General features: G+C 39.3%; 2 protein-coding genes across 6 annotated transcripts; one reads left to right on the top strand and one right to left on the bottom strand.

Annotated features, from left to right (window-relative positions):
* The first annotated feature begins 406 nt into the window (after positions 1 to 406).
* Positions 407 to 15,858, top strand: SLC27A2 (solute carrier family 27 member 2). Of its 5 annotated transcripts, none has more exons than XM_054836360.1 (10): positions 407 to 900; positions 3,831 to 4,040; positions 5,038 to 5,196; positions 5,696 to 5,820; positions 8,242 to 8,436; positions 8,788 to 8,878; positions 10,592 to 10,790; positions 11,406 to 11,503; positions 14,103 to 14,233; positions 15,336 to 15,858. In XM_054836360.1, the coding sequence occupies exons 1-10, from the start codon at positions 423 to 425 to the stop codon at positions 15,510 to 15,512; spliced, it is 1,863 nt and encodes a 620-aa protein (XP_054692335.1). In that variant the 5' UTR covers positions 407 to 422; the 3' UTR covers positions 15,513 to 15,858. The 5 variants fall into 5 exon arrangements, with proteins under 5 accessions (XP_054692335.1, XP_054692338.1, XP_054692336.1 ...); XM_054836363.1 differs by having other exon boundaries at positions 15,315 to 15,381; XM_054836361.1 differs by lacking the exon at positions 15,336 to 15,858 and adding an exon at positions 14,379 to 14,468.
* Positions 15,859 to 17,160: 1,302 nt separating this feature from the next.
* Positions 17,161 to 27,791, bottom strand: HDC (histidine decarboxylase). The gene is made up of 12 exons (XM_054836785.1): positions 27,680 to 27,791; positions 26,703 to 26,875; positions 25,489 to 25,602; positions 24,002 to 24,124; positions 23,007 to 23,141; positions 21,901 to 22,044; positions 21,585 to 21,651; positions 20,575 to 20,737; positions 20,383 to 20,473; positions 19,090 to 19,188; positions 18,296 to 18,397; positions 17,161 to 18,106 (listed from the first exon to the last, which is right to left on the bottom strand). The coding sequence occupies exons 1-12, from the start codon at positions 27,705 to 27,707 to the stop codon at positions 17,345 to 17,347; spliced, it is 2,001 nt and encodes a 666-aa protein (XP_054692760.1). The 5' UTR covers positions 27,708 to 27,791; the 3' UTR covers positions 17,161 to 17,344.
* Positions 27,792 to 27,833: the final 42 nt, after the last annotated feature.

Below are 27,833 nucleotides of genomic sequence, written 5' to 3'. Positions count from 1 at the left end.
GATCACAACGAAAGATGCCAACCTTCTGCCCTGAATCTGCGCTGTCTCTTCTGCCGCACCGCCGGGCCCAGCTTCTGAGACCGCATGCAGGCAGGCAGCCCGCAAGCACCCGCAAGGCTGCGACTCCACCTTGGCTTGCACCACCTGCTGCGCTTCCATTCCCTACAGATGTCATCAAGCAGGCCCTCTAGCTACGGCGGGGAGCGACCGCCACCGAGTTAGACAACGCTTCTGGGGGGAGGATCGACTGCGGCGGCCCGTCAGCACCTGGCGGGGCCCGCCGCCCTGGGGCTGTGAGGGGGGGCGGGGCGGGCGAGCCCGCGGTTCTCCCCGTCCCTCCCTAGGCGCGAGGCGCGGCCGTTAATCGGTCCGCCCCCCGGTGCGAGGCGCAGCGGTTGTGCTCGAGCGCGCGGCGCGGCGGTATGCTCCCCGCCCTGTGCACTGCGTTGGCGGGGCTGCTGCTCCTGCCGCTGCTGCTGCGCTGCGCCTGGCCCTACTTCTTCCAGGACCTGCGCTTCGCCCTCACCATGGCGCGGGTAGCGAGGAGGGCGCGGAGAGCCGGTGCCCGCCGGCCCGCCAGCACCCTCCTGGACGTCTTCACGCGGCGGGCGCGGCGGACGCCGCACAAGCCGCTGCTGCTGTTCGGAGACGAGGTCTCCACTTACGAGCAGGTGGAGCGGCGGAGCAGCCAGGCGGCGCGGGCGCTGCGCGACGCCGCGGGGCTGCGGGCGGGCGGCTGCCTGGCCCTCTTCATGGGCAACCGTCCCGCCTACGTTTGGGTCTGGCTGGGCTGCGCCAAGCTGGGCTGCGCCATGGCTTGCCTCAACTCCAACATCAGGGGCGCGTCCTTGCTGCGCTGCTTCCAGAGCAGCGCGGCCACCGTGCTGCTGGCGGCCCCAGGTGAGGAAAGCACCGGCACCGGCCGGGGCGAGCGGAGCGGAGCCGCGGGGGCCTTCTCGGTTGCCCGCCCCGCGGTGGCGGGGCTTCTCTCCGGGCTTGTGGGTGCGCAGAGGTGGCGGGGAGGCAGCGCCGGCTTTGCCTTTTGGGCCTCCCCCGGGAGGCGCCGAGGGTGGCTGGGGCGGGGGACGCTGTCGGCTGGCTGCGTCCCGTCCTCTAACCGCGAGTTTGGGGATTTGGGAAGTTGCTTCAGACCAGATGAAAGGAAAAGATTTCCAAACAATTTGCACCGTGTTTTCGTTTTCAGCTCATGTACAAGACGTGGACACTGAGCTCTGATACCTTGTTAGCTATTTGATAAGGATAACAAAGACCTAGAAATAAAATAGCCCTCAGTCATAAACAACAGGATTAATTCATGGTTATGTTCATGCACGTCCCAAACAGAAATAAACAAGGTAGCGCAGAAGAATCCTCTCGCTGCTGCTGGACAGCGACTTGGACACACGCAGGTGGTTGCAGTCTGAAAGCTTTCATCAAGCTTCAGTTCAAAGCAAAACGTGTGACTCCATGTACATAAACCATATTTCCTTTTCTGTAGAAGAGACTTTGACATAATAGTATGTTTCAGAGAGCTGCGTTCTGTTCCATATAGAGCAGAGACCTTATTTCATGCCCAGTCCTTTATATATATTTATATGTATATGCATACATACAGTATGAATGACTGACCGTATGGGAAATCAAAGATACTCTTTATCTGCCTAGACTTAACAACTTCTACAGGAATATATACTCCATTTCAGCTAAATAGTCAAACCCTTTCATCTACTGTAACTGAAGTATTTTACATGCCCCAAAACCTTAGGAGTTCAAATTTCTGCCTCAGAATAAATTCTGCACAATCTCTGAACTTTTGAAATTAATCAGTATTTGAATTATTAGCATATGTGGGAAAAGCTGTAGTGTCAGATAGGAAATATATTTTTCCTCTTTCTATAACATACTTGCCTCAAATTTTCTAAAAAAGCCTTCAGCTCTGAGGAAAAAAAAGTAAAAGAAAAATTTGAGCCTTATTCATAAAAATTGACTACATGCTTGACTCCACAAGTGATTGCTGGACATCAGGAGAGGATAGAAGTCTAGGTCTTTTCTGCTGGACCTCAATTCTCTCTGTTCTTATTTTGATCCTTTATTATGTAGAAGATAGATATTGTCTCATCAGAACTTGCCATCACATGAGATCTTGTCTGTGTGCTTGCACAGATAAGTTTCTGAAAAGAAATATGCTGTATTCATTAATACAGTTTATATATCATTAAAGTTACTTATATCTACAATAAAATATGGATTTCAAAGTTTATTAGAGGGTTATTTATCTCAGTGGAAGTTTATTGTGGGTTATTTATCTCTAAAGTGCTAGCTCATTAGATACTTGCATAAAAGGCCTTATTTTATCTCCTTCATGCCTCATAGTGTCTAAGGACAAGAACTCCTCTCCCACCCAGCTTTGCTCTCTGTGCAGTCCAGCATCTGTGTAGTGCTGGAGAGCATAGGTGGAATGGAGGAAGACAGGCCAGGCTGTGCTAATATTTTAAGGTTTCCTTACCTCTTCACTAAAAGAAGCCCTTATTAGATTTTTGTGAGTAGCCTGGTGGCTACAGGGCACCCACAGTAATCCCAGGATGGTTTTTGGACCAAAGTTACAGCAGAAGTACAGAATTGTTTGATTTGGAATTCCAGAGTCTGCCAGACTTGAAAGGGTAAGGCTTTTATTGAAGTTACTGCTTTTGTGCAATTGAGACGAACTTTTGATGTGGGTCTTGGCTTTATCTAGTCAATTAGTGTGGAAATATAATTTCCAGTAACAGATTTAGTTTTCAGTATTAAATTGCCTCAGAGATTTGTTGATTTAATAGTATTTAATTTATTCTTTGCTTTCAAATAAAATAGAAGTGGTAAAAAATAAATTACACATTATGGAAAGTTTTATATTATGATGTTTCAGTGAAAGTGGTGTTAGGAATTCATTTTAAATCCTGTGGATTATCTATTCAAGTAGAAGCACCTGTGAGTTGGAAGGCTTTTAGTCTGGATTCCTAAAGAAAAATGGTGTATACAATTGCATCATCTGTCTGGTCATCTTCACTTGAATCCATTATCCAATTATCCAGCTTCTTAAGGGAATAAAAGCCTCGAGGACGACTACATTCTTTCCAGCTTGGTTGAAACTGGCAGTGAATAGAGGAGGGACGCCTGCATTACTGCTTCAATAAGAGAAAGGCAGACAGGACTTGATCATGCAGGGAGTTAGCCCGCTCATTGCTTATAACTGAAACCATCTGGTCTTGTTGGTTGGAGATACCAGGGGAAACATGAGGAGAACTGGGATTAATCAAGGCACATGTAGGAGGCTGGCATAGGGAAAGACAGAACACAACTATCTAGGAGTCCAGGCTTCAGTAGTACCACTACTTACTAAGTCACTCTTTATTCTGCTTTTCAGTGTTTCTTCCATTTGTGTTGGGACTTCAGAAAGATGAGTTGCATAAAACTTTAAGCAGCACCTAACTTTGTGTGGGCACTTGCCAGGTGAGGCATTTCCCCATGGTAGAGAGGGAAGGTAGCAACATGGAGCTGGTGATGCTCCCTCGGAGTCCTGCAAGGTCTGCAGGCAAGGGGAAATGTGCTTGGATTGCTCCTCTGCAGTTCTGTTCCTGCTGCAGAAAATCAGATCAAATCAAATCACTCCCAGTTCTGTGGGGAGACACTGTTCCTCTTCAGTCCTTTTTGCTGGATTCTGAAGTGACTTGAGCATGAGTTTCTCCCAGCAGCTAAACATGAAAGCTGCTGAGCCAAAGTTGATGCACCAATAGCATAGTTCACAGAATAATACAGAATTTTCTTATAATACTTTTTCTCTCCTCTTTAAGAACTGAAGGAATCTGTTGAAGAAATACTGCCATTCTTGAAGAAAGAAAATGTTAAAGTTTATTATTTAAGCAAGACATCTGCTACAGAAGGAGTTGAGAGCTTTCTTGATAAAGTAGATGCTGCTTCAGATGAGCCTACTCCATTGTCTTGGAGATCAGATATAACCTTTAAAACTCCTGCCATGTACATTTATACTTCTGGTACTACAGGTAACGTAAATTCACAAAAACTATATGAATGGCCACACATTCCTCCCAACATTGTGATTTTTTTAGTAAGGAAAGAGAAGCTGTTACTTCACATTAATTCCTAGTCACATTCATTCCCCCTCAGGAAACTGGAAATTTGATATCTGTATCTAACAGCAAAAAAGCACATAGAATATAGGCTGGCTTCACGCACTAAATCTGGCGGGAGGGACTGAAGTAAAAGCCAATTAAACATACAAGTTTTATGCCAGTAAGGTCACTAAGACTCTCTCTTACCCTAGACACACTGTGTCTTGGCATCCACCTTATACTTGGTATCTTTGGAGCATGAACTCTAAATGCTGGCCTCCTCTTAGGGCAGGAACTCCTTTGGAAGGGAGGAAGTACAAATTTGAATCCTATTTGGACTGCAGAAGGCAAATAACTCGGGTGTCCTTCGTCCTTGTTAACATCTCTGTTCTTACAGAATAGGCAGGCACCACCATTGTTTTGTCTTCTAGCATCTGTTTCAGCAAGTAATCAGTTCAGCTGTATCTGATGGGAAACCAAGAAGAGATTTTGTAGTATGAATTCTAGTTTCATCTAGGATGATTCAGAGCTGCAAGGAGATACCTAGTTCCAGGAGAGATGCGAGATCTGAGATTAACCTCTATTTTAGCATTTCCATTCTCTTTGCTCAGCATGCTAGATTCCCCAAATCCCATTTCCTTATTCCCTAGGTGCTTGTTATTCCTAGGTACCATAGTACTGGGAATTTGGGCACTTAATAGAGGGGTTATCACCTAACAGTTACACTTGGGAAGACATAGGATCCTCACCAAGGCTAAACACTGATGTGTTGCGTTGACACAAGCTGCATACCTCCCTGAACTCTGGAACTATCACTTGCGTCAGTAAATGAGATAAAATCTTTTCTTAAGCCCTTGTGAAACCGACTGGTCTTACTATGTTTATTGTTCAAGTGAAGTTACATGTCTTTTTGCTTGACTTTAAACAGGTCTTCCCAAAGCTGCAGTCATTAACCATGAACGCATAATGCTAGCTTGTGGTTTGTTTGATGCTGGCAATGTTACCTCAGAAGATATTGTGTATAATGCTCTACCCCTCTATCATAGCTCTGCCCTTCTTGTTGGAGTCCATGGATCTATCATGAAAGGTACCATGCACTTAACTAGTATGAACAGGTTTCTGTGCAGAATTCATGCACAGATATGATCACAGAACATAAGCCTTTCCCTAGCTACCAAACTTTGAGCTGAAATACTTGGTTATACACGTGTCTATTACCAGAAACTCTGTAAGTCAATAGACGTTCTTGTTCCTCTGTCGTCTTCATATGACTCAGATCTTCACCCTGTACAAATTTTATTTCACCACCTGGACAAGCAGGATATATCCTTTCTTACATGACAGTTCTTTGCACAGTTTTAGGGTAAATTAGTAGTGATGTTTAATTTCTGATGAATAGAAATAGAGGTTAAACCAATTATTCAGCATGGATTGTATTTAAATACGTTTTAGGAAGAGTTCTTCCAAAAGGTATATAATCCTAATTCTAAAAGTTTTCTACAATGCCATGCTAAGAAATTCTATCTGGTCTTATGATATAATAAGAATTGTTCCTTCTGTTGTTTGTTCTACTTCTTTCTACACAGGTGCAACTATTGTTTTGCGTGCCAGATTTTCAGCAAGCCAGTTCTGGGATGATTGCAGAAAATATAATGTAACAGTGATACAGTATATTGGGGAAGTGCTTCGGTATCTGTGCAGTGTTCCACAGGTAGAATTAACCGCCTTTCTTTTTTGGCTAATTAAATTACTGGGAATATTTGTTATATTATGCTTAAAATCTAACCATAAGTGGAGAGGGAAAAAAGTTTGGTAATGTTAGCCACACAGAGACATTTAGCTTAACCATTGAAGTGACCTGTTTATCAAAAATAACAGGTTTGTAACAAAAAACAAGGAACGTGAATGGCTGAACCTGAAGCCCACTGAATGATACAGCTGAGTGGTATTTGAGGCTCTCTTACAGATTACTCATTACTGATGGCTGCTTACCTACACAAGTCAGATTTTAAGATAATCACAGATAACTTAGCTCTCATTATTTAACATAAGGATTTTAGTTTACTCAGTACGTAGAATTCAACACCAGTGGAGAAAACACTTTTACATAAGCAAAGTTTATAAGCTTAATATTTGATCCCATGTACCCATATGCGTGCTACTTTGAGTGCACAAGTCTCCCAGAAAGATGGGATTAACATTTTAAGAATGCAAGAACTTGACTGAATGGATGGTATTACTTAAACTGTTGTGGTGCCAAAAGGGCTTGGCCTGTTGTTGCAGCTGTAACAGAGACACAGCTTTTTCCATGAGAAACTCCTGGTAAAAGCAAGATCCTCATTAACTTTTATCTGTGCTATCATTTCTTTCCTTTACACATGCACAGAAGAAAAAAGCTCAATATGTGTCACAGTTTTCTTTCTGATTGTATTTCCGGCTAACTTGCATTGTCATTTCAGAACAAATGAACAGCCCAAGTATTATAGAAATCACCTTAAGGGTGAATCATTAAGTCCTTCCTTCCTTCTTTCATTAACTGTGACTAATTAATAGCTAAATAATAAATTTCTTTATCTGCCTAAGCAAATGGGGAAGAAAGATTGAAAATAGAGACTTAAGAACAACCAACAGATGAGGGACAGTGTGGACGCAAGCAGCATCCTTTCCCCAGTGAATCATTTCAAAATAAAGTCTTTAAGGTCCAACATATAAATCCCCAATTAACTGGAGTTGGAAAAAAACTTCCCATGAGAGACAAAGGTATTGTGTACGCTGTTGTAGAGCATCATCTACCACACACACACAAAAAAAAGATTTTATAAGAAGTGAACAACAAGTCATTTATATGCTATGCAGAATTTCAGCAGATTTCATTGTTCTATTTTAAGCTTGATTCTTTGCTAACATGTTATTGGCAGATCTCCCAATATTACAGAAAGGACTATATATTAATGTGTTTCTTTAGATCAAATTTAAACATCTATTTCCAGACTATTCTGCAGAAGAGCAATAATAAAAATCCAGAAGTGATGTGACTAGGTCCAAAATAAAATTAAAGTTTTACAGTATTTAAAAATTGTAGCCATTTTTATTGTGGCAATTTTTGGTCTTTTCTGGGAATATGACACTATAAGACCAATCTATATTTGTCTTAATGGCCAGATTTCTCTCTTGAATCGCTCCTTGAAAGTGCATTTTGCAATTTCAATATTCCGTGCCCATCTTCTATTCCTGCCATCTACTGCGTTGCCCTCTGCACTGCATTCCCTGAACTACATAAAACAAACATACTTATTCTGCAGAAATACATATTCCAGTTTGTTGCTGACAGAATAGTCTTATTCTTTCAACAAGTATTGCAAGATAAGAAGCCAATATGTATTTAAAAAGACTCTTTGTGCCTTCAAATACTATTAAATTATGTAATAAAAGAAACAGTTGGAGAAAAAGGCAGGAAGTAGGACAAAAGAGCCTTTCCATATTTTGCTAAAATTCTCTCAGGCTATTGTTATTCATTAGCACGTTAGATATGTTTATGAATTACAAGTGTCTGACCCAGTTCAGTACTTCCTTTTGTTGAGGATAAATATAAGCATCTAAGAGAAGGCATAAGTGGACTGCCATCCTCATTCTCTGTTTATCGCTTTAGTCTGTAAACAGAAAGATCTAATAGCACTATTAAAAGTGATATGAAATGTGGTAACTTAATTTTTAGCAGGCTGAATCCTGCACTTTAATGGCAGAAGGGATTTCCTTTCCACCCAAACACCATTTTAAATCCTGCAAACCTTTTGCTAAATTCGGAGTAAAATTACACTCTTCTGCAGATAGTCACCACAAGGCTTACAAACAAAATAGTTTAACATGGTGCCTGAGTTTCATTCTGTCCATACTTGTTCCTGTCTTCATCCAAATCAAGTTAGCTACTAACTACACTTAGATATATGGCCTAACTTGCTCAGTAATTTCCTTTTCCATATCAAACTCGTGAGCTTAACTGTAATGATGTTTGCACACATTTTACTTCAGAATATGCTCAACACTTTTAGGCTAAAATTTCCTTCAGAATTTTCCAGAAGTAGAAGCTTTCACTCAGCAGAAATGTGAATTCATGAGTGTGTCTTGTTTCTAGAGAAACAATGATCGGGATCACAAAGTCAGACTTGCCATAGGAAATGGAATAAGGGCTGATGTTTGGAGGGAATTTATCCAAAGATTTGGAAATATTAATATTTTGGAGTTTTATGCATCAACTGAAGGAAACATTTCTTTTGTTAATTACACTGGAAAAATTGGTGCAGTGGGAAGAGTAAACTGCCTGCAGAAGGTAAGGACAACAACAAAACCTGGCATGTTGTCTTTCTTGGTGAAGTCTGGTATATTGCCAAGGGCATATACCAGGCCACTTGTATGACAAGTTGGGAAGAACCCAGGGCCCAGTAATGAATTTGTTCAGGGAGAAGATTCTCCCCAAGTACAGCGTATAGCTGCCCATGCTAGATATCACAGATATCTCTCACTAGTTCAGGCAAAACAACATTTAGACTCAGCACATCCAGTTGAAATGTGATGAATTTGGCTCCTGTTAAATAGAAAGTTGACTATGTAGTATAATGCTGAAAATACTTTTCAAAGATTGAATATTCATGTGTATATACATTTTGCAAATTTTCACTAGAAAATCTTACGCTATGAACTGATTAAATATGACGTAGAGAAAGATGAACCAGTGCGAGATGAAAATGGATACTGCATAAGAGTGCCAAAAGGTAAAAACTTAACTGCTTTAAAAAATTTCAGAAAGGTATTTACTTTTTTTAAATTACATCTCTTTGCATCACTTCTGTCTGGAAAGATGCTAAGAATTGCCATTGAGTAAGCCAGGTTTTTAAATACAAGTTAGAAAACACGTAACAGATCACATACTACTGTAATACAGCTTAACAGAAAGGTAAAGCACAGTGGGGAATGCAGCATCTGTCTAGTTAGATTTTAATAACTTGTTTCATTTTAATAGTGGACACAGTAACATTTTTGAGTACAGATCTTGACTTGCAGCAGGAGCTATTTAATCCTTCCCAGACTTTGTACTTAACACGCCACTAAAGAAACATTTGCAAAATAGAAAGCAGTTCTCTTCTCCAGCAGTGGCTGAAACTTTTTGCCATTGGCAATAGAGAAAGCACACATGAAAATACTTGTTTTATAATATATCTTGATATCAGTTTTTATAGGAGGGGTTTATATATTGGCACAGGCAAACCTGTGTTTAAACCAGATACTTGTGATACTTTTGATTTTGTTGCATTCTGTCATGTGTGCAGTCATTACTGTGAGAGAGGACAGAAATGCTCACCTTCTCTGCGCGTAAGGGAAGAGGTGGACGTGTTACCAACTGTGTTAAATTCTCATTGCTGAGGAATATACCAGTTATGTTAAGAGTGTCTTCTCCATAGGCAAACTCTCCTATGCCAACTGTCCCTACACAGTCTCGAGTTGGGATATGGAGGGATGTGCACGCATATATTCCATATCTACATAAATGCACCCAATGTTTAAGTTGTTGAACTGCAGAGACGTGGAAAACATCTACAATGTAAGAGAGAAACCCATGAAAAATGTAAATCATAGAATCATAGAATGGTTTGGGTTGGAAGGGACCTTAAAGATCATCTAGTTCCAACCCCCCTGCTGCGGGCAGGGACACCCTCCACTAGACTATGTTGCCCAAAGCCTCATCCAGCCTGGTCTTAAACACTTCCAGGCTTGATGAGGACAGACTGTAATTTATATTGTATAGAGATAAAATTCACTCCAGTATGTAACATCCATGCAAAGCTCTATATAACAAGGAATTGAGTTTCAATTTATATAAACATATAGGTGTTCCTACTCCCTTCATAAATTACTCTAGCTCTAGCACATGAAAGACTAAAGAACATACTAAGCAGCCTTTTGGTCTATTTTGCATTCAAAAGCAAAGCTGAACCCAAATATCTGGTTCCTAAATACAGCTGAATCTTTCAATTGAGGAGTAAGGCTGCCCCATGCCAGCTGAGTTATGTGGAAGTAGCCAATGGTGACCTTCTAAAGACACATCCGATGCCATGTGTAAAAGTTTTCTTTGTAGACACAGCTCCTATTGAGTCAGGTGTTTTAAACAGGTTGATGAAGCTGTCTGGAGAAACCAGGCAACTATTTTCCACTAACCAGACAAGACCTCAGAGATTCTGTTCTGCTGCATTAATATAAGCAGGTGATAAATGGTATTATCTACCGGCATTTCTGAGGGCTAGTGAATTGAGAGGACAAGGTAAAACTCAGTCTGTACCTCCACAACTGATTTTGAAAGATGATTATGACAAAATTCTTAAATAACTCTATAACATCTGCAAACTTCGCTGATGTAATGAAAACTAGGATTTTTTGGCAATTTACACTGTGTTTTTTAAATGAAGAGCAAATGTTTTTCCTCTTCATAGGTAAACCCGGACTACTGATCTGCAAAATCACCCAATATGCACCATTTAGTGGCTATGCAGGAGCAAAGCAGCAAACAGAGAAGAAGCAATTAAGAGATGTCTTCCAAAAAGGGGATTTATATTTTAATAGCGGTGACCTTTTAATGATTGACAATGATAACTTCATTTATTTCCATGATCGAACTGGAGACACATTCCGGTTAGTTTATTTATTTAAATGCTTGTCACATGAAAAAATTCTCACTCATTTTCAGGTTTGAATTCCCATCCAATATTTCCTACTGACTGACAAAGAGGAATTCCTCTGACTTCAGTCAGAAAAAGAGAGGACTCCAAGTCACCTCCATTGTTGTATTTTATCAATTGTGTTCACAGTTACATACAGAGCCCACAAGAGTTTCAGTTTAGGGTGATGAATGAATGCTATTTTGAACAGTCAGAAACCAGTCACATTCATAGAACAAAAACATTGTGGTTTCGCATTCACTGCGCTTTTAAAACACAGAAAGCATAGAGCCTAGGATGGAATCTAAGCTAAGTAATATTTTAGGGTTTTGTTTGTTTACAGCCATTTTAAGCATGATTAAACTAACTGTGCTAAAGTCTTCTGAGATTTGAATAAGCTGAAATGCATTGTTGAATTTTGCGGCATATTTTTCTCTACTTCTCATAACAAGCTCCTTGTTCTAGTGCAAAAGTGCTTTCTGATCTCAAGCTCAGTGTTCAGCCCATTATAAAGGCAGACATTAAAACACTGGAGATCACTACATGTATTACACATAGACATCATGACTGTAGGCTGCTCATTTTCCAGGTGGAAAGGGGAAAATGTTTCTACCACGGAAGTTGCAGATGTTTTAGGACTGATTGACTGCGTTCAAGAAGTTATTGTATATGGAGTATCTGTTCCAGGTATGAGTGAAATACTTGAAGTATTTAGAAAAAAGAATTTTTTAATATATTAACAAAATATCACTGTACTGAACTGCAGAGTATATGTAGCTCTACTTCAGCTTATTTTTTGTAAGCTACATTTGATACATGCCATCATTTAAATGTATGCAATATTAATTAGCTAAGAAAACACACCCAAAGCTTATATTAATGTAGTACAAAAAGAATACTAACAGGAGAATGGACAAACATTTGAGATTAAGTATCTTGGATATAAACATTGTTGTATCTTTTACAGGAATATAGCTCTGCAATTACTGTAGTGGGACAAACAAAATAGACTTGACTTTCTAGAAGAACAAGAACGTCACTTAAGAAATTGATTCCTCCCTTTTTCACCTTTCTTTAACAATCTGAAGGAATGCAAGACGTTCTGACATGTTTACTACCTTTTTTCTCTACTTCTCAAAAATCTGTGAAATCTTTGAACTTTTAACTCTTTAAGTGCTTTTAGCAGCTTTTTTTCTTTTTTTTTTTTTTCTTCCTAAATTGAGAGGCACCACTGGTAAAGGCAGATTCTCAGATATATTGGAAGACAAAAGAGGGAACAGATAGCTTTACTCTCCCTTCTTGTCTCCTGTATTTTGGACGTACCTTCCCATCCATGTTTCTTACTTACCCAAGATCCGCAGGGGTCCCATCTAGCTCCTCACTGCATTTGGGTTGTGATGGACAGTTAAAATGAAACCCATTCTTAGAGTGTAACGTAGGGATCTGAAATCAAACAAACAAGGTTAGATTTGATTGAAATCCCCAGTATGGCATTGCACAAGTGGTTTGGATTAGGTGGCATAATACATTGTATGCCCTTAGAGTAGTCTAAGGAGGAGGAGGAATTTTGGATCCCCTATTAACTAGGTTAACAGATGCATTAACAGGTATAACACATAGAGATGGATAGATAGATAGATAGATTTAACAGGTATCACACTTCTCCAGAAAGGCTTCCAGACTGCAGTATATCGTAACATGGGTCACTTCAGTGACAATTTAGTATTTTGGAATGGAAAGGCGTGTTAAGAGATACCGCTCTTCCTATACCCGCCACTTCCTTCCACCATTCAACATGTGCAAGATTCTGTTAATGTTATGATCCACTCACTGTTTCCTCTACTAAAAGTGGAAGACATGAGACTAGAAATGCCCAGTGTTTCTGAGACTAGAATAACAAGGCTGTTTTATAAACCAAGATGTTTATCAGAATAGTGAATTTAATTCAAATGAAGAAACTGTTTATTAGTTGTGCATGTCTCTACTATACCTATTAATCTAAAATAAAAGCCTCTCTCTTTAAATCACTCTTGTTTTCAGTTGCTTTGGGATAGGGATAAACACACAGCTGCCCTAGGAGACATTTCAAAGGAAAGGTAACAACTTAAATGGTCTAGAGTTCTTTATGTATTTCTCAAATTACACTCCAGGAAATGAGGAAGATACGCTCTTATTCTCAATGCTCTTGTAAAACCACATAGAAGAGGTGTTAATACCTAATTATAGATCAACTTTATGGAAAAAAAAAATACTGTTCAAACCGGTTCTCACCTTAGATTTGTGTGAGAACTCGGTGGATTGTGTAATTTTGTCTTCTGTTTTTACATGGCACAGAAATACTTGTACTTGAGTAATGCAGCTGGAGGTGATAGTACACATCACCTGAGAATTCATTAATTCAACACTCTAGATTTTGAATAAACAAGTTGGAATGCCAGGTGTCATCAGTATATAGTGTTAAAGGCAAACAGAAACAAGACTCAAAAGAAACTAAAGAACAATTAAATCTTAAATTAGCATGTGCTTGTGCTCTACTTTTCTGTAAGCATTAGATGCTACTTTTGATTGTCACCTCCTCCTGTACACAATTCTGTGAAAGCATTCATATGGTTCTCATGTAAAACTTCGTATAAGAATATTACATATTTCTTCTTGCATTACGTGTAATCCCTGAAGACAGAAGGAACACTAAAGGTTTGTGTTAAAATGGTGTCCCATCCCTCAGCCACCAAAAGGGGAGGAAAGAAGCCCCCTCAGTATGTAAAACAAGTAAAAAATCTGAAGTACTTAGATTTTTGCAGTACTTAATTAATCATTCATATGGTAATAAACAATGGTAAACTGGGTCTTTATTCCTTTCTGTCCTCTTTCTGCATGCATGAGCTTGTCAGCACAACAAGTACAAGCAGATTTACCATGATTTATTGTAAAGTAAATTAACCCACACAATTAAACGCTGCTGCAGGCAGACTTCTGCCTCAGAGTACTGAGACCCGATTTTCCAAAGTCTTCCCAAAGACTTTCGAAAGAAGGATGATTTTCAAAATGTCTGCCATCTATAATTCTGATGCTGATGCTGGGCTTTCAAAAGAGTTTGGCTTCTAGCATGCTGAAGCCTTAAGAAAATCTAATCACTTAAGATGTCTAAAGGAAAATATGTTAGTATGTTTTCTAAAGTGGCTTACAAGAAAGGGTTCACTTACAGGAGAAAGAAAAAAAAAAAAGTTTAGCCTGAAGTTCAAAGTTAGATATGAACTACAATTCTTTGCTGTCATTATTCCCTCAGGTTATGAAGGCAGAACAGGAATGGCATGTATTCGACTAAAGGAAGACTGTGAATTTAATGGAGAAAATACTTACAGGCATGTTAACACTCACCTTCCAAACTACGCAAGACCTCGTTTTATAAGGATTAAGGTAAACCAGTGTTCCTAAGTAGCTTTTGTGTGTCCATCTGGATTGTGTTTTCTCGCTTTTCTATGAGGACTACGGACTTTCTAGTTATACTAGCAATTCTCAAAAAGGCTTCTTTTGTCTCTCACTTGCTCTTGTCATTTACCAGTGTGAAAGCAGAACTGCACCCAGATGTTTCAGTTCAGCCTGAAAAAAACAAGTTGTATGAGCAGCTACAGGATACCTGGCACATTTTAACATACAAAATCAGGAAGATCTCTTAGTGGAAAATACATTTCCTGTTGGATTTCTTCAACACAGTAACACAGCTGTGTACTCTGTTTAGTGCAGCTCTGTCTACGGACTGTTCTGTGCAAAATAAAGATCTACACACAAACAAAAGCTTGCAAGAGAGTTGTGTTTTGCAAGAGAGGCCTTAAATTTTTATCCTACCAGTGAATAAATAGCCAAACTTGAATTAGGAAAATGTTGCAAGAATGTCACTCTCACCATACTTCTCAAGTTATTTATTTAAAATAAACATTGCTCCTTTAAGAAAGGTTGTGTATTCACTGAGATGATTCATGAGGACTAACACAGAGATACTAGCATGTCTAATCAATGAATCTTTAAACGTTTAGTTAAACAAACAAAACAGTTGACCAGCCAAGGTAGTGGTTTGTCTCGCCGTCCCATGTAAAGTACAGCGAATCTTGCCCAGTCTCCCAACTGCCATTTTCTTTGCTCTTCTGAGAAAAATGCTGCTGTTTTTTTGATCCAAGAACATAATTAAATACATTTCTGGATAAAACCCTTGATTCTCTCTGAGTAAAAGCTGAAAACTAGTGTTTTCCTGCCTCATTTAAATAAAATAGTAAGTTAAGCCTTTCAATAATGTTTCTGTGGCCCCAGCACTTCTTACATTCAGAGTAATTACTGGCCCACATATTCCACGATCCAGTTACCTGATGAATGCAGATAGTTTAGATCTCTATTAGTAAGCCTTTGACTTCTGTGCTGTATGGGTTTTCTTTAAATATGTTTCCCTTTGAATTTAGAAAATCTAATCTAATTCCCACTGTTATATGCTGACATTGATAAGTAGAGATGTACTTTTGTTTTGTAGAGTGCCATTGAACTTACAGCAACTTTTAAGTACCGTAAAGTACAACTAGTGGAGGAGGGTTTCAATCCAGCAGTCATCAAAGATCACCTGTATTTCCTGGATGACAAGGAAAAGCTGTATGTACAAATGACCCAGGAGATTTATAACTCAGTAAGAAAACATGACTTCAAATTGTGAGTGTGCTAAAAAAAAAAAAATCTCTATTTTATAATATTCAGTTTTTAAAGCATCTATTTTAACCTTGCCAGGAAATCCTATTTATTAATATTAGCAAATATCAGTACCTGAAATAAATTGTGAATGTGAGATTGTTTGAATAAAGCAGAAATTCTGCAACTCTTATCTTAGCCTGGCTTCTCCTCTCCTTCATACTTTGAATCTTACCTACCTTTCTACTGTGTATGGATGTATTATTACTGCTATGAATGTTAATATTGTGCACCTAAGCATGTGAAAGTGGGTACAATATAAGACATCTTTATGCCAATACATTTATACTCATATTAAAGGGTGATCCACTGCATCAATAAAAATTACATCCCTAAGTCAAAATACAAAACTCATTAAAAAAGACTATTAATGAAGCTTACAGGTGTGTCTAATAAAAAAGAACTCTATATTAGATGCTTACATTAACTTTTATCCATTCCAGTAGAGATGCCTTCTTATTTTTTTATGCATCAAATAATACATACACAGAATGAGAACAATTTATAAGAACAAAGATGTATTTTCCTTCGGGTGAATGGCAGGCCAAATACTTCATAATAAAGGGTGGCTTAAATTTCCCTAGGATTTAAAAAAAAGGCAAATGACATTACAGAATGGAATAAATCTGTTCTTCCTAGAAAGGGCTAGCAGGCCAAATATTACTACTACTTGTAACACATGCCTCACTATACCCCACTGTGAGTTTAGCTGATGTTATCTAAAGGGATGGAAATTGTTCTGATTAACCAAACTCATGGTTTATATAACTTGAGAATAGTTGTACTGGGTCAGACTGAAGATCCATCTGGCCGAGTACACTGCCTTCAAGATGGCGTGATAGTAGATGTCTGGAAACAATTATGAAGAAGGCAGCAAGCATTCAGCAGTGCTTTCCCAGCACAATCTCCTAGCAATCATCATGCTTCCTGACTCAACAGCAGTATCTCTGAATTTAAAGCTACCCTCAATAGATTTTTCTCCCCTCAATTTTTTTGAATTATTCTTGAAAAATATGTAAATCATAGGCCTCTTGTAGCAATAAGTGTTTGCTGCATAGAGACCCTTTCTTCTGTAATGTCCCTTAGTTTTTCTGATATGAAAAAGGGTGAAATATCATTCCTACTCTCTTTCCTTATGCACTTGTGATTTACAGACCTTAAGTGATGCTGGGAAAGGCCACAGGTGCTTAAGCAAGGGCAGCTGCTCTTGCAACACAGTTGCTTAAAGCCTGGCTGTGCACTGTAACTGATTAGCACACGTGAAATGGCAGGGCTGCTGTGTTTTTAAACTCACAGAGTTTTACAATTGCCTTAATACAGCAAAATCTCAGAGAGAGGTTACACACTTCTTTTTGCGCAGTTCAGAATCGATGTTGGCATTGTCTGCACACACAGATCCTCACAGCAGTCTAGAGAGTGAAGTCAAGGTATTTAAAAAAAAAAATCAATGGTGCAAATAGAGAGCTGTTTACCCCCCTACTGAGGCCAGTGTATTTTGTCAAAATGGTTCTAGCCTAGCAGCTAGAAACTGTCCAGTACCAGGACTGATAAGGCAGAAATTAGCATTTTCTTTACCACAGTCTACAAACCAGAGTTTCGTGTTGTATGCCTACAAGATTTATTTGACATTTTAATCTATAATACATGAGGTTTCTATCAGTAAAAGCACAGGAGTTTTCTCAGTGGTCATTGCCACTGCTTACATATTGAACAAAATAACATGTAGTATTGCATATGAATAAGCAAACTTTGGTTCTCTTTCTACCTGGAGAGGTCTTAAGGACTGATCTCTCTCACTTGTTAAACAATGGCTTGCAGAGGACAACAAGGCAGCTGAAGGCCACACTGAATGCTACACTCTGGAAAGCTTGGGACACTGTAGAACTTAATTAGTTTTTTGAAGGCACTTTTTTTGAACATCATCACCTCTTCCGGCAGCCTGGAAAGAATTCTGGCATTTGCATGAGACTCCTTCTTGTCAGTGGCTGCTGCTTTGGGGTTACATTGCTCAAGACTACCAGTTGTTGGCACACTGTTGCAGCTAAGGGAACGTGCTGTCTTTTTCTTGCCTTGAACAGACAAATAACTGAATAAAAAAGAGGTTAACTTATGTTTGTTAACATCTTGGACAGCTTCTGGAAAACAGTCATCTAGAGGATCCCCTTGACTTTTCACTTGTTGACTAATCACGCATGTACTGGGACTCACTGCTAACTTCTTAGGCTGAACTACTGTTTTTCTGGAAGGTGTTTTGTGTTTTCCTCCATCTAGATAAAGCTGAGAAGCATTACTAATGACATTAGAACTAGGCTTAACTATAATATTAGGAATTCTTGCCCCATCACCATAATTGATGTGGTGCAACCCATAATTCTGGCTAACAATTTGGGCTGCAGCATGTTGAATGATGTTCCAGTCTTGCAGAATATCTTCCCTAGTTGTGAACTGAGATGTTACAGTAAAGCGAATGATGAACTTGTCGTGAATGGTTGCTGGAATCAGGAAGAGCCTGCCAGAACTGCTTAGTTCTTTCAGGAGTTTTTCTGTCAGCCAGTTGGGACCCTGTTTTAAATATGAATAAGAAAAAAAAAACCCTGTAGTTAGAATTCCCAGTGACATCCAAACATCTCTGTAAGAATTCCAGCATTACAAATTCTTATGTGAAAATTTATTCACAGTTCTTAATGTCTGGGGAGAGATCAGCTGTGGTCAATTCATTCCAAAGAGACATGCAAAAGGCCCAATCTTTACCTTTAGACGAAATACAACCAGTCCAAGATGTCTCTTGGCAGGAATTTCAAAGAGTGGATCACTTTTAACCAAGGATTCAAAGAATTTGGCTGTTTCGGTACCCTATAATTAAGGAAAAAAAAGTAGTTATGTATTGGTTTGTCACAAACCCACTGTAAGACACTAAGTAGTTAAAAAGAATTCCTTTCCTTACGAAAACACATCGTTCCAACGCATGAATGGTAACAAACAGAAGAATGACAACAAAGCTAAGAATTTTAAAGTGTCTCTTATTTGCACAAACCCTTGACAATGAACAAGAGTAAGTGGACTATACATAGGAATTTTCTAGAAGACTTGAAAACAGAATGTGCCTTCTCAGATTGGAGTCCTTTTGCGGCAACCGTTGACCCACAATATGATCCCTTGTATTTACATCCCATCAAAGACTTAAGCCTGTAAATTTTCATAGCAATGGGTTCAGCCATCCCTCACAGCCTGCCTCCCAGACAGCTGCCACTTTGCCTCAAAGAAAGCTTCTACAGATTAGTACTCAGTAATGTGCAGAAAGCATTGACTTATCGAGCTGCTTTCCATTGCTTATTGCTTCCAAGAAGGGTACAGGAAATGTTTTGTCTACACAATCAATCTTTACAGATTACTTAAGAGTAAAATCAACATGCATGTAGTGTTCACATGCAAGCTTTGTGTGTGAGAGGATTTCTATTACTCATCTTTGCATCACTGACTTTAATAAAGTTAGCTACCAATAAATGAACATAATACATTTCCGCTTGCATTGTTCATTCACATACATGTCGGACATGAGCTTGAAGCTTTTTCACCCCAAATGAACGAATCACAAACCACAGCTTCAAAGAACGAAATCGACGACTCAGCGGAATTTGCCAGTGCTGTGAAAACACAACGGCTTGTCAGTGAGTGCAAAAAAACCAGAAAGGAGCGTTTCCTTACACTGCTATGTCTGTTACTTCAGACTCAGGTCAGAAATCTCCCTTGATACAAATAATTTTCTATTACTGAAAATCTGCTAAGCCTAGGAAACAGCCATCAAAAAACATTATGTCTACCTATTTTTCAATTATTTGCACAAATAAAATTTTGGCTATCCCCCTTAATCTATGGCCTAGATACGCTTAGAATTTTTAGTTAATTACCAGCTAATAACAAAACCTTTTTGCAGTTAAAGACCATTATCTAGTTAAGATGTGTCCGTTTACACTTTAGGACTGAGTGCTCACTTCACTTCCTTTAATTTGCATATATAAGTGCCATCCTCAACATTTTCCCAAATCAACTATAAACAGTGAGAGTTGATAGAGGGGTAGACCCTCCCAGAGGGAGTAACACCTACTGCATGGAAAAGAATGACAAAACCCATGAAGGAATACTGCTGGGGAACTACGCAATTAAATGCAGGGTCCTACTTAACCACAAGAGGGACTCATTGATATTTTTTTCTCCACCCTTCTCTACACTCACACTAGTAAAAAGCACTATTGATTTCAAGAAAACAATTCTCTTTTCAGGATCAGGATGAGATCATAGCAGAAACAATTGGCAGTGAATATTCTTTTGGTTTACTGTACTGAAATCTGCTGTAAGATGGATCTAAAGTCAAATGCCTCTTAGCTCTCCTCTGAATACCTTAATCTGAAGAAAAAAATAATTGATTCTAAAGCTGTTTCAGAGTATGGTGTTTCCATTGCTCACTCCTTTTTCTTTTTTATTACATACCAAAGATACAAGAAAACCAGCCAAAATTCCATCAGTAGGAATTGCTTCAGCAACACAATGCACAGAAATGACCTTTCTGACTAAAAAATGCAAGACTGGATCCCCATCTCTGTAAAGATCTTAAAGTACTTCAATCTCTGTATCTGAAAGCAATATTATAATTTATTTTCATCACCAAGGCTTGCTTCAAAATTTTATTATTTAATCTGCATTAAGATCTCAGTATAATTTGGTTTATGCTTTTATGTAATAAGACCAGCTATAAGATAAGCACACTCCGGAGTGTGAGGAATTTAGCACTTTGAACATTTTATACGCAATTTAAAATACCAACTCAAATACCAACTTACCATGAAATCAACAGCAGCTCCTGAATTGGGATGTCTGAGGTAGACAGGGTTAACACTGAAGGTTTGATGTAACTTGTATTTATCCTTAACCCTATCAATTGTAGAATGAAGTGTATTTAGCAAAAAATTGTGCAGAGAAAGACTTTGCAATTTGCAAGTTATCCTTTTGGGTTGTGTTTTGCTTTTACTCACCAAAATCCAGTGCAGTCAAAATGAACCATCATCCATTTAGAAGGATTAAAAGTAAAGGAGTCTGCATATTCAATTCCATCCAAGAATGGTCGAAATTCAGGACACACAAATGCTGTTCCTGCATATGCAGCATCAATATGAAGCCAGAGTCCCTCAGCATCACCTGTTGGAATTGAAATTGTTGTTATGTAAGGGACATAAGGAATCAAAGTACATGCTTCATCAATCCTCTCTGAAAACCAGGTCCATGTTTTTGCAGGAGGCGGACAGACTGACAACAAAATAGCAAGCAAGACAAACAATTGACAATCTAGTTTTATTCTAAAGCTGTGGATCCAGAACCCCAAAATATAGGATAACGCTGAAATCAGATGGACTCTATAACAAAATTCACTATGCCTTATTTCATATGTGTGAGGCGTTTTAACTTTTGATTTGTCACCCGCCTTTTTAGTAAGTGAAATTCCCCAGTACAATGCAGTTGCACAAAGCTGGAATAAAGACACAGTGGAAAGCAAAAAGGACCCAGAGATAGAAGCCACACTCTGACCCATAAAAGAAAGTGTGGCAGGTCTTCAGCAACTGCTTGTGAGAATTTATGCGGGAATAGAATCTGCAACTATGTCAAATTTACCTGTTGGACCGGTGGCTACAAAGGCTGCCCTACCAAACTCTACCTTCAAAACTCCTTTGCTAGGTTAAATATTTATGTATCCATCCTACAACAGTACTGCACTCTGTACTGTACAGTCTGTATTCCCTAAATAACTACATTAAAGATTTATCAGTTGGCAAATTTAATCAATTTTGAATAGAATGTATTGTAGCATCCTAACCTAAATCTTACAGAAATCACTGCAAATTCTTGTGCTGACTCCACCAATCTTTGAGACACATCTGAAAAACTCACCTGATTAGCGTTGCCACTCTCCTTGGTTTTAGCATGAAAAATTATCATACTATCTTTTCTGTGCTATCATAATTTAAAATCAGGAAGAAAGGACACTTACAAATTGGACCCAATTCTGAGAGATTGTCAAAAGCACAGACACCAGTTGTACCCAAAGTTGCACAAACCTAGAAGAACACAAACCTGTTAAGATGGCATTTTTAATAAATAGATGCAGCACTTTAAAAGCAGAGCAGCTATCATATACAGTCGAAATTGTATTACTTTTTTTGTTCAATAAAAGAGAAATTACTGTATACATTTTAACCTTCAGCTAATGTATTTTAACCCAATAAGACATGTTTCAGATGTAATTTTATATCGACATTAAGAATACAACACTATGTCAACACCCCCAACCAGAAAGTTGAACATACAAAGACTGGCACTAGGCCTTTCTTTCTGTCTTCTGCAATGGCTTTCTTCAAAGTTTCACCTCTGAGGGAAAAGTTCTCATCCACAGGCAGAAATTTCATCTTCACAAGAGAAATCAAGCCAGCCTTTTCTACAGAAGAATGTGCCTTTTAAAAAACAAAAACAGTAAGAAAGCAAGCTCTGAGGCTGAACAGCTGTGATAAGTTATGGCCTTATAAAAGACAGTGGTTGAAGAAAAGCAGAGATAAGATCCATATTATAATCCATATTAATACAAGTCTGAAAGTTTCTTCTTTGTGAATAGCTAAAAGAAATAATACACTGTAATTCCAAGGAATGCATATGTGCTGTTTATTTGGGTACTGGTCTCTAAAATGTACTACTAGGCATCCTCACCTTGTGTTTGGAGGGCCATTTTATCAAAACTCAGGTCTTAAAGGACCCTCTAGAAATGGATCAACCTCAGTTTATTCCCTCCTCCTTGCCCTAAGAAGATAAAAACACTTGAAGTGTGCCTACTTCTGGGCTAGGGTAGACCAAAACTCCTCCCAAGAAAAAGCCCTTTTAGTTATACTAAGAACAAGGATGAGTGTCTCTCCTGTTGCAGTTTTCCCAGGGGAATACGATTGTTCCGTTCAGGAGCTAAAGGAAGGGCAGAACAGGTTTGCAGACAGAGTCACAGTGCTGTATAGATGTTTCCTCCAAGAACAAGCACAGAGGCCTGGAGTGGAGATCACAACCAGGAGCAGCACTGAGGCAACGCCCTGAGCATGCCTGTCTCTGAGCGGAAGGAGGCCGTGAAGGAACAAGAGCTGAAGCAGCATGAGATCAGCACCTAGTTACTGGATTCAGGCTTTGTGAAAAACAGGAAGTGCAGAAATAAGTCATGTGAAACAGTCTCTTGAGGACTGCCGGGACCCTGCAAAACCCCATCTCACATGGATTTTGTTTCCTCATCTGCAGAAAGCAAGATTAGAGGGATTCATTCATGCTTGTGAGGCATTCACGTTTGCATTTTTCTCTTGGAACAGAAATGCGAGTTCACATTGTATGGTCTGGGTGAGACAACAGAAGCAAATTTGTTTTCTTTCTAACCATAAGAACCTACTTGATCAGACGTGTAAGCGATGAGGCGAGAATTGAGTGAGGACTCATCAGTGTCTGGCTCAGAAAGCTTCATCTCCAGAATTTTGTTTTTCCTTGCTGCTAGCAGTGCAACCAGGGTTGATTCACTCACAGTGCTCTGTAAAGACATTGCTCATTTACTGCAACCTATTACTACTTTTTTGCTACTTTGTCAGGGATTTACTGAAGTCATTGCTGTGCTCAGCTGCCCACACCCTCTTTTATTTCTATTCTTGCTTTTCTGGGATGCAGTGGAACATCGCTAGCTGATGAGCAGCTCTCTGGGCCAGCAACGCAAAACAAAGCCTTTTAACTGCTGTATATTTTTAATGTGCAGGACCAAGCGGGGGGAGTAAAAAAACAAACAAACCCAAAACAAAACCCACCACATTCTTCCTTTTGTTCTTCTACAGCTAAAACGTAGTATCTCCCATAAAAATCACAGACCTGAGCAAAGCTCCCTGTAACAACACAGCCTCAGCACTGATTCCGGGGGATACTTGCTTAGACCTTTTGAAAGGAGGTAAAGGTTCAGGCCTTGAACATGCAACTCTCAGGGACACAAAGTAGACATGAAAAAAAGGAAAAATAATTTCTTGCGTGGCTAAGGACTGCTGGCAGAAGGACAGTGACAAGGATTCCTTCTCTAAGTATATAAGAATCAGTTCAGTGATAATTTGGTGATGTGAAAGACTGAAGAAACCAAATCTGACTCTCATTTATCCTTAGTAAAGCCACAAGACTACTGGCTCCTCGTCCATAACACAATTAGGACTAAAAACAATAGCAATTCCTATTCTATAACCTTCTATATTTAATACTAAAAATTGGGGAAGTAATGTCAAAATTGGGATTTGTCCTTATTCAGATCCATAGAGCAAATCTTGTTGGTTTTGCCTCCAGGAAAACTATCACCCAGAGGGAAATTCACTTGAGTGAAAACAAAATGCAGATGAGGCCACCTCTGATCTCCCCTACCTGTAATACTCCTCCGCCCACACTGTTGGGATGGTGATGCAGGAATTTATCTGGAAGGCCCAGCATTTTAGCCAACCAATCCATCACATTCATTTCTAGTTCTGTACAGGCTGGACTGGAGGCCTAGAAAAATCAAAAAATGAGAATCAGGCTGTAATTCACCCTGCAAACACAGTAGCAGTATAACGCTTAGAGTAAACCATATATCACATTTTAATTAATAGCTATTAACACTTTTTAATTGCCTTGGGAGGAAACTCACCTAGATGCAACAAAGGTAGATGACAAGCTTTGTAGCACTGGATATATAAGCAGCTAACTGTGTAATACTATGGCCATACCTAGCAGAACACTATGCTATTGTAATAAAAATTATGTTGTTTGATGAGTTCTGTAATACAGACCTCTATGTTAAGGTTGCAGTTGAGCATACCTTGCTCATTGCCAGTTACTCTCTTGGAACATCAAATACAGAGACTATCACCAACCTCCTTACAATGCTCTCTCCAGATTATCTGCATCACCTCAGTGTTGAGCTTCTACACTAGCAATAATTTTAGAATCATTAAAAAAAAGAAATCACAATGAGCCATTTGAGACAAAATTGTGGAACTGCAATTCACCACACAAGTACATGCTCTTGATCCCTAAACAGAAAGGGCACTGATCCATCTTCCAAGTGAGGAGAGTTAAGGAAGGCTTTTTGAAGAGGGGCAACAGAAAGATGAAAGCTGTTCTGCAGTGTCCAGCTTTCCACTTACGAAAAAATCAGTTTACATGGCAAACTTAACAGAAATCTATCAAAACTATTGAGGGCATGGAAATGGATGTTTGTGTGCATAATCTGCTAATCTCATACAACTCAATGCAGACCATAACCATCGATTTCTTATAGGTTTATGAGCTTCTACTGCTTTCTTACACAGAGACATGCATCTAAAAATATGGGCAATTTCACCACTGGGGAAAACACTGACTTCAGAACACTACTGAGCTATGTAGAGTCATAACTAAGTAGCACTGTGTTGCTGCTGCAGGAGGATATAAAATATTCAGATGTTCTGGGACAGGCCACCAAACAATTATTTTCAGAAGAGGAAAAATAGGAAATGTGTTCTCTCAAAGGAACAGGAGAACTGGAACTGAGCCCAACCTAGCCTGCAGTCATGGGTGGTGGCTTCTCAGTTGCCTGCAGTGCTTGTGTAGCAGTCTTGGCAATGAGACTAGACCACAGGGAACAATGGTCACAGTGGGACAGGCAAAGAATAAGAAAACAGACATTTCTAGTGGTATATTTTCTTCATTCATCTCTTACTACTAGGTGATATTTGCTCTCATATATTCTATTTTTTTTTTCAAGTGATATTTTTCATTTATGCAAGTAAATAATTATACTGACTCACAGAACAAGAAAGAATCACTATGAGCTGCTCCTACATAATACACACAGGAGAAGAGTATCTAAAATAACAACAAAAAAAAATTACCCATGTGAATCCCAAGCAGTTAATTGCATCAGCCAACATATCTCCAAGGAGTGAAGGCCAGGAAGTAAGAGCTGGAAAGTAGGCATGCATGTGTGGGCTTTGCCAATGGACTACCTAAAACAAAATTATCTAGAAGTTAAATATGAAAATGTCACAAAATTCTGCACGAGATGTAGTGATTAGCATCTGTTTAAAGTGATGGGAAAGGATCACAGCAACACAATATGTGCAATTATAGATCTGCTAGCAGAAAGCTACAGAGATAATAATCAACAGGAGTGCAGCACTAGCAGATGATAACACTGTGTCGTTATTAGATAAATTCCAAATTATAGCAAAAGCATTTATCTGAATTAAACAGGCAGACAAAGATTCTGAACAGGAAAGAATGGTCTTTAGAACATTGCACAACAGAGTCAGAAATATTTATCAAAATATTTATCTTTATAAGGAGAATTCTTGCAACAAAGTCGCTCTTGCTCATTTTGTCAAACAATAGCTTGCCTTTAGCTACACGCAGCAATTTACAACTATATAGCCCCCCTCTATAGAATCATAGAAAAGACCTTTAAGATCATCAAGTCCAACCTGAAGGAGCTTGTATGTGGGACACCACGGTAAGCATGTTTAAAGTGAGCACCCTTCCTACATCAGACCAAGTTTCCACAAATATCTATAAAGAAAATTTTAAAATAGACTTTGAAACAGCTTCTTACATAAAACGTTCAATTAGGTAAAACTCCCTTAGCAGAATCTGCAGTATTTGCGTACAAGAGGAAGGATACCTTTACATTCAAAGAGCAGGAGACAAGTGTTATATGTACATGACTTTAGGCAAGAGATATTTTACCTTGTTGTACCTGAATTTCCCCATCTCAAATTGAGATGATGCAATTTAGCAGGTAGAGGCCTTGTGAAGCTAAATTCACTAGTGTCAGAAAAATCATTGTTTCCCTCTAAGCAAACATGAGTTATTCTTAATGTATATAATACTTGAAAAATACATTCAGTCTATCCCCTAAAATTATAGTTAGGAAAACAACAGTAATCTCCAGAATCCTTCTGTGGACATCATGTCTACAAGACTTAGTCTACATTTTGGGTGTTTTACTTATTTAGATAAATGTTCTGCAGAACCTGCACATTCACAGGATTTGGTGTTCATCCCAGGTAGTAATGACTTTCTCCTGTCACGATTACACTTTATTTCTTACCCCAGGCATAATAATCTTCTCTATATCTCCAAAGATGTTGTCCCAGTTGTCTGGGTCCATTGGGGCAGAATCCGGCAACTGGGCTCTCATGTAACCTGGCTGTACATCAGGAGTCACCCGTCTCTCTCTCACATTGCTCAGGTACTGGCAAATGTAATCCACCATCTCTTTCCCTGGAAGAGGCAAACCAGTGCTTTGAGTTTCGATTGCAGGAAAACTAACTAGTAGTACTAACCCTTCATGCAATCTATCATTAGCGTTGGACAAGGCTTGGAATACTGTTCCCAGGATAGCCTTCCTACACCTTACTTGTCCCATCTAATAGTAATGTAGGGACATGGCTTCTAGAACAACTTCATGGGGACAGAACAGCTTCACAGGGTTATTTCAGTGTTGTCATTGAATAGTTCAAATGTACCTTTAAAATACAATCACGATAAAAGTAGAGCTTGTTTGATTATTGAGAGACAGATTTTCTTGCCTACAAATTAACTGAAACTGCATTTCATAAAGTTTTCATAATGCCCCAATGCTTCCCTGCTGTTATCGCATACCCCCAGCTGCACAGCTACACACCTTTTCTTCACTTTTTAGACAATCACCTCCAGTCCCGAGACCAGTTTGCTCCCCATCTCCAGAAATGTGCAAGTATCACCGAAGTTTCATGCTGTCAGCCAGGGAAGAACCACTGTGCATAACCCCTTACTAGAAGTTTATTCAGAATCACAGCTTTGCAGCTTTTCTACAGTATTTTAAGTGTAAGACCAAAAAGCCTAAGTCATCCACTGACTCTAAACCCACTAATTTAAACTCATCCCTGAGACGCATTTTGTTCCTCAGCCTCAGCAGATGTGTCAAAGACGTGCGCAAATAAAGAGTATATAGCCCATCCTTATTCTGGGTACCACTCCCAGCCCTGCAATAGTTGTTGTCCATGAGCAAATGCTACCTATTTCCAAGAGCAAAGAATCACTCACCTCTCTGTCTGTACTCCTCAGGCTCCATACCGATTCCTTCTAAAAGCACCTCTTCAAACCTGGGCCACAACTTTGCGGGAGCTGTGGACAGTTTGGTCTGGTGCCCTGCTACTGCTTCACCCTTTATAGCTCCCTTTATCTCTCAGACTCACGC

The sequence above is a fragment of the Grus americana genome, chromosome 10 (assembly GCF_028858705.1).
Source record: "Grus americana isolate bGruAme1 chromosome 10, bGruAme1.mat, whole genome shotgun sequence".
Taxonomy (NCBI): Eukaryota; Metazoa; Chordata; class Aves; order Gruiformes; family Gruidae; genus Grus; species Grus americana.
The sequence above is the reverse complement of the archived record's forward strand: the minus strand, read 5'-3'. Positions and strand labels throughout refer to the sequence as shown.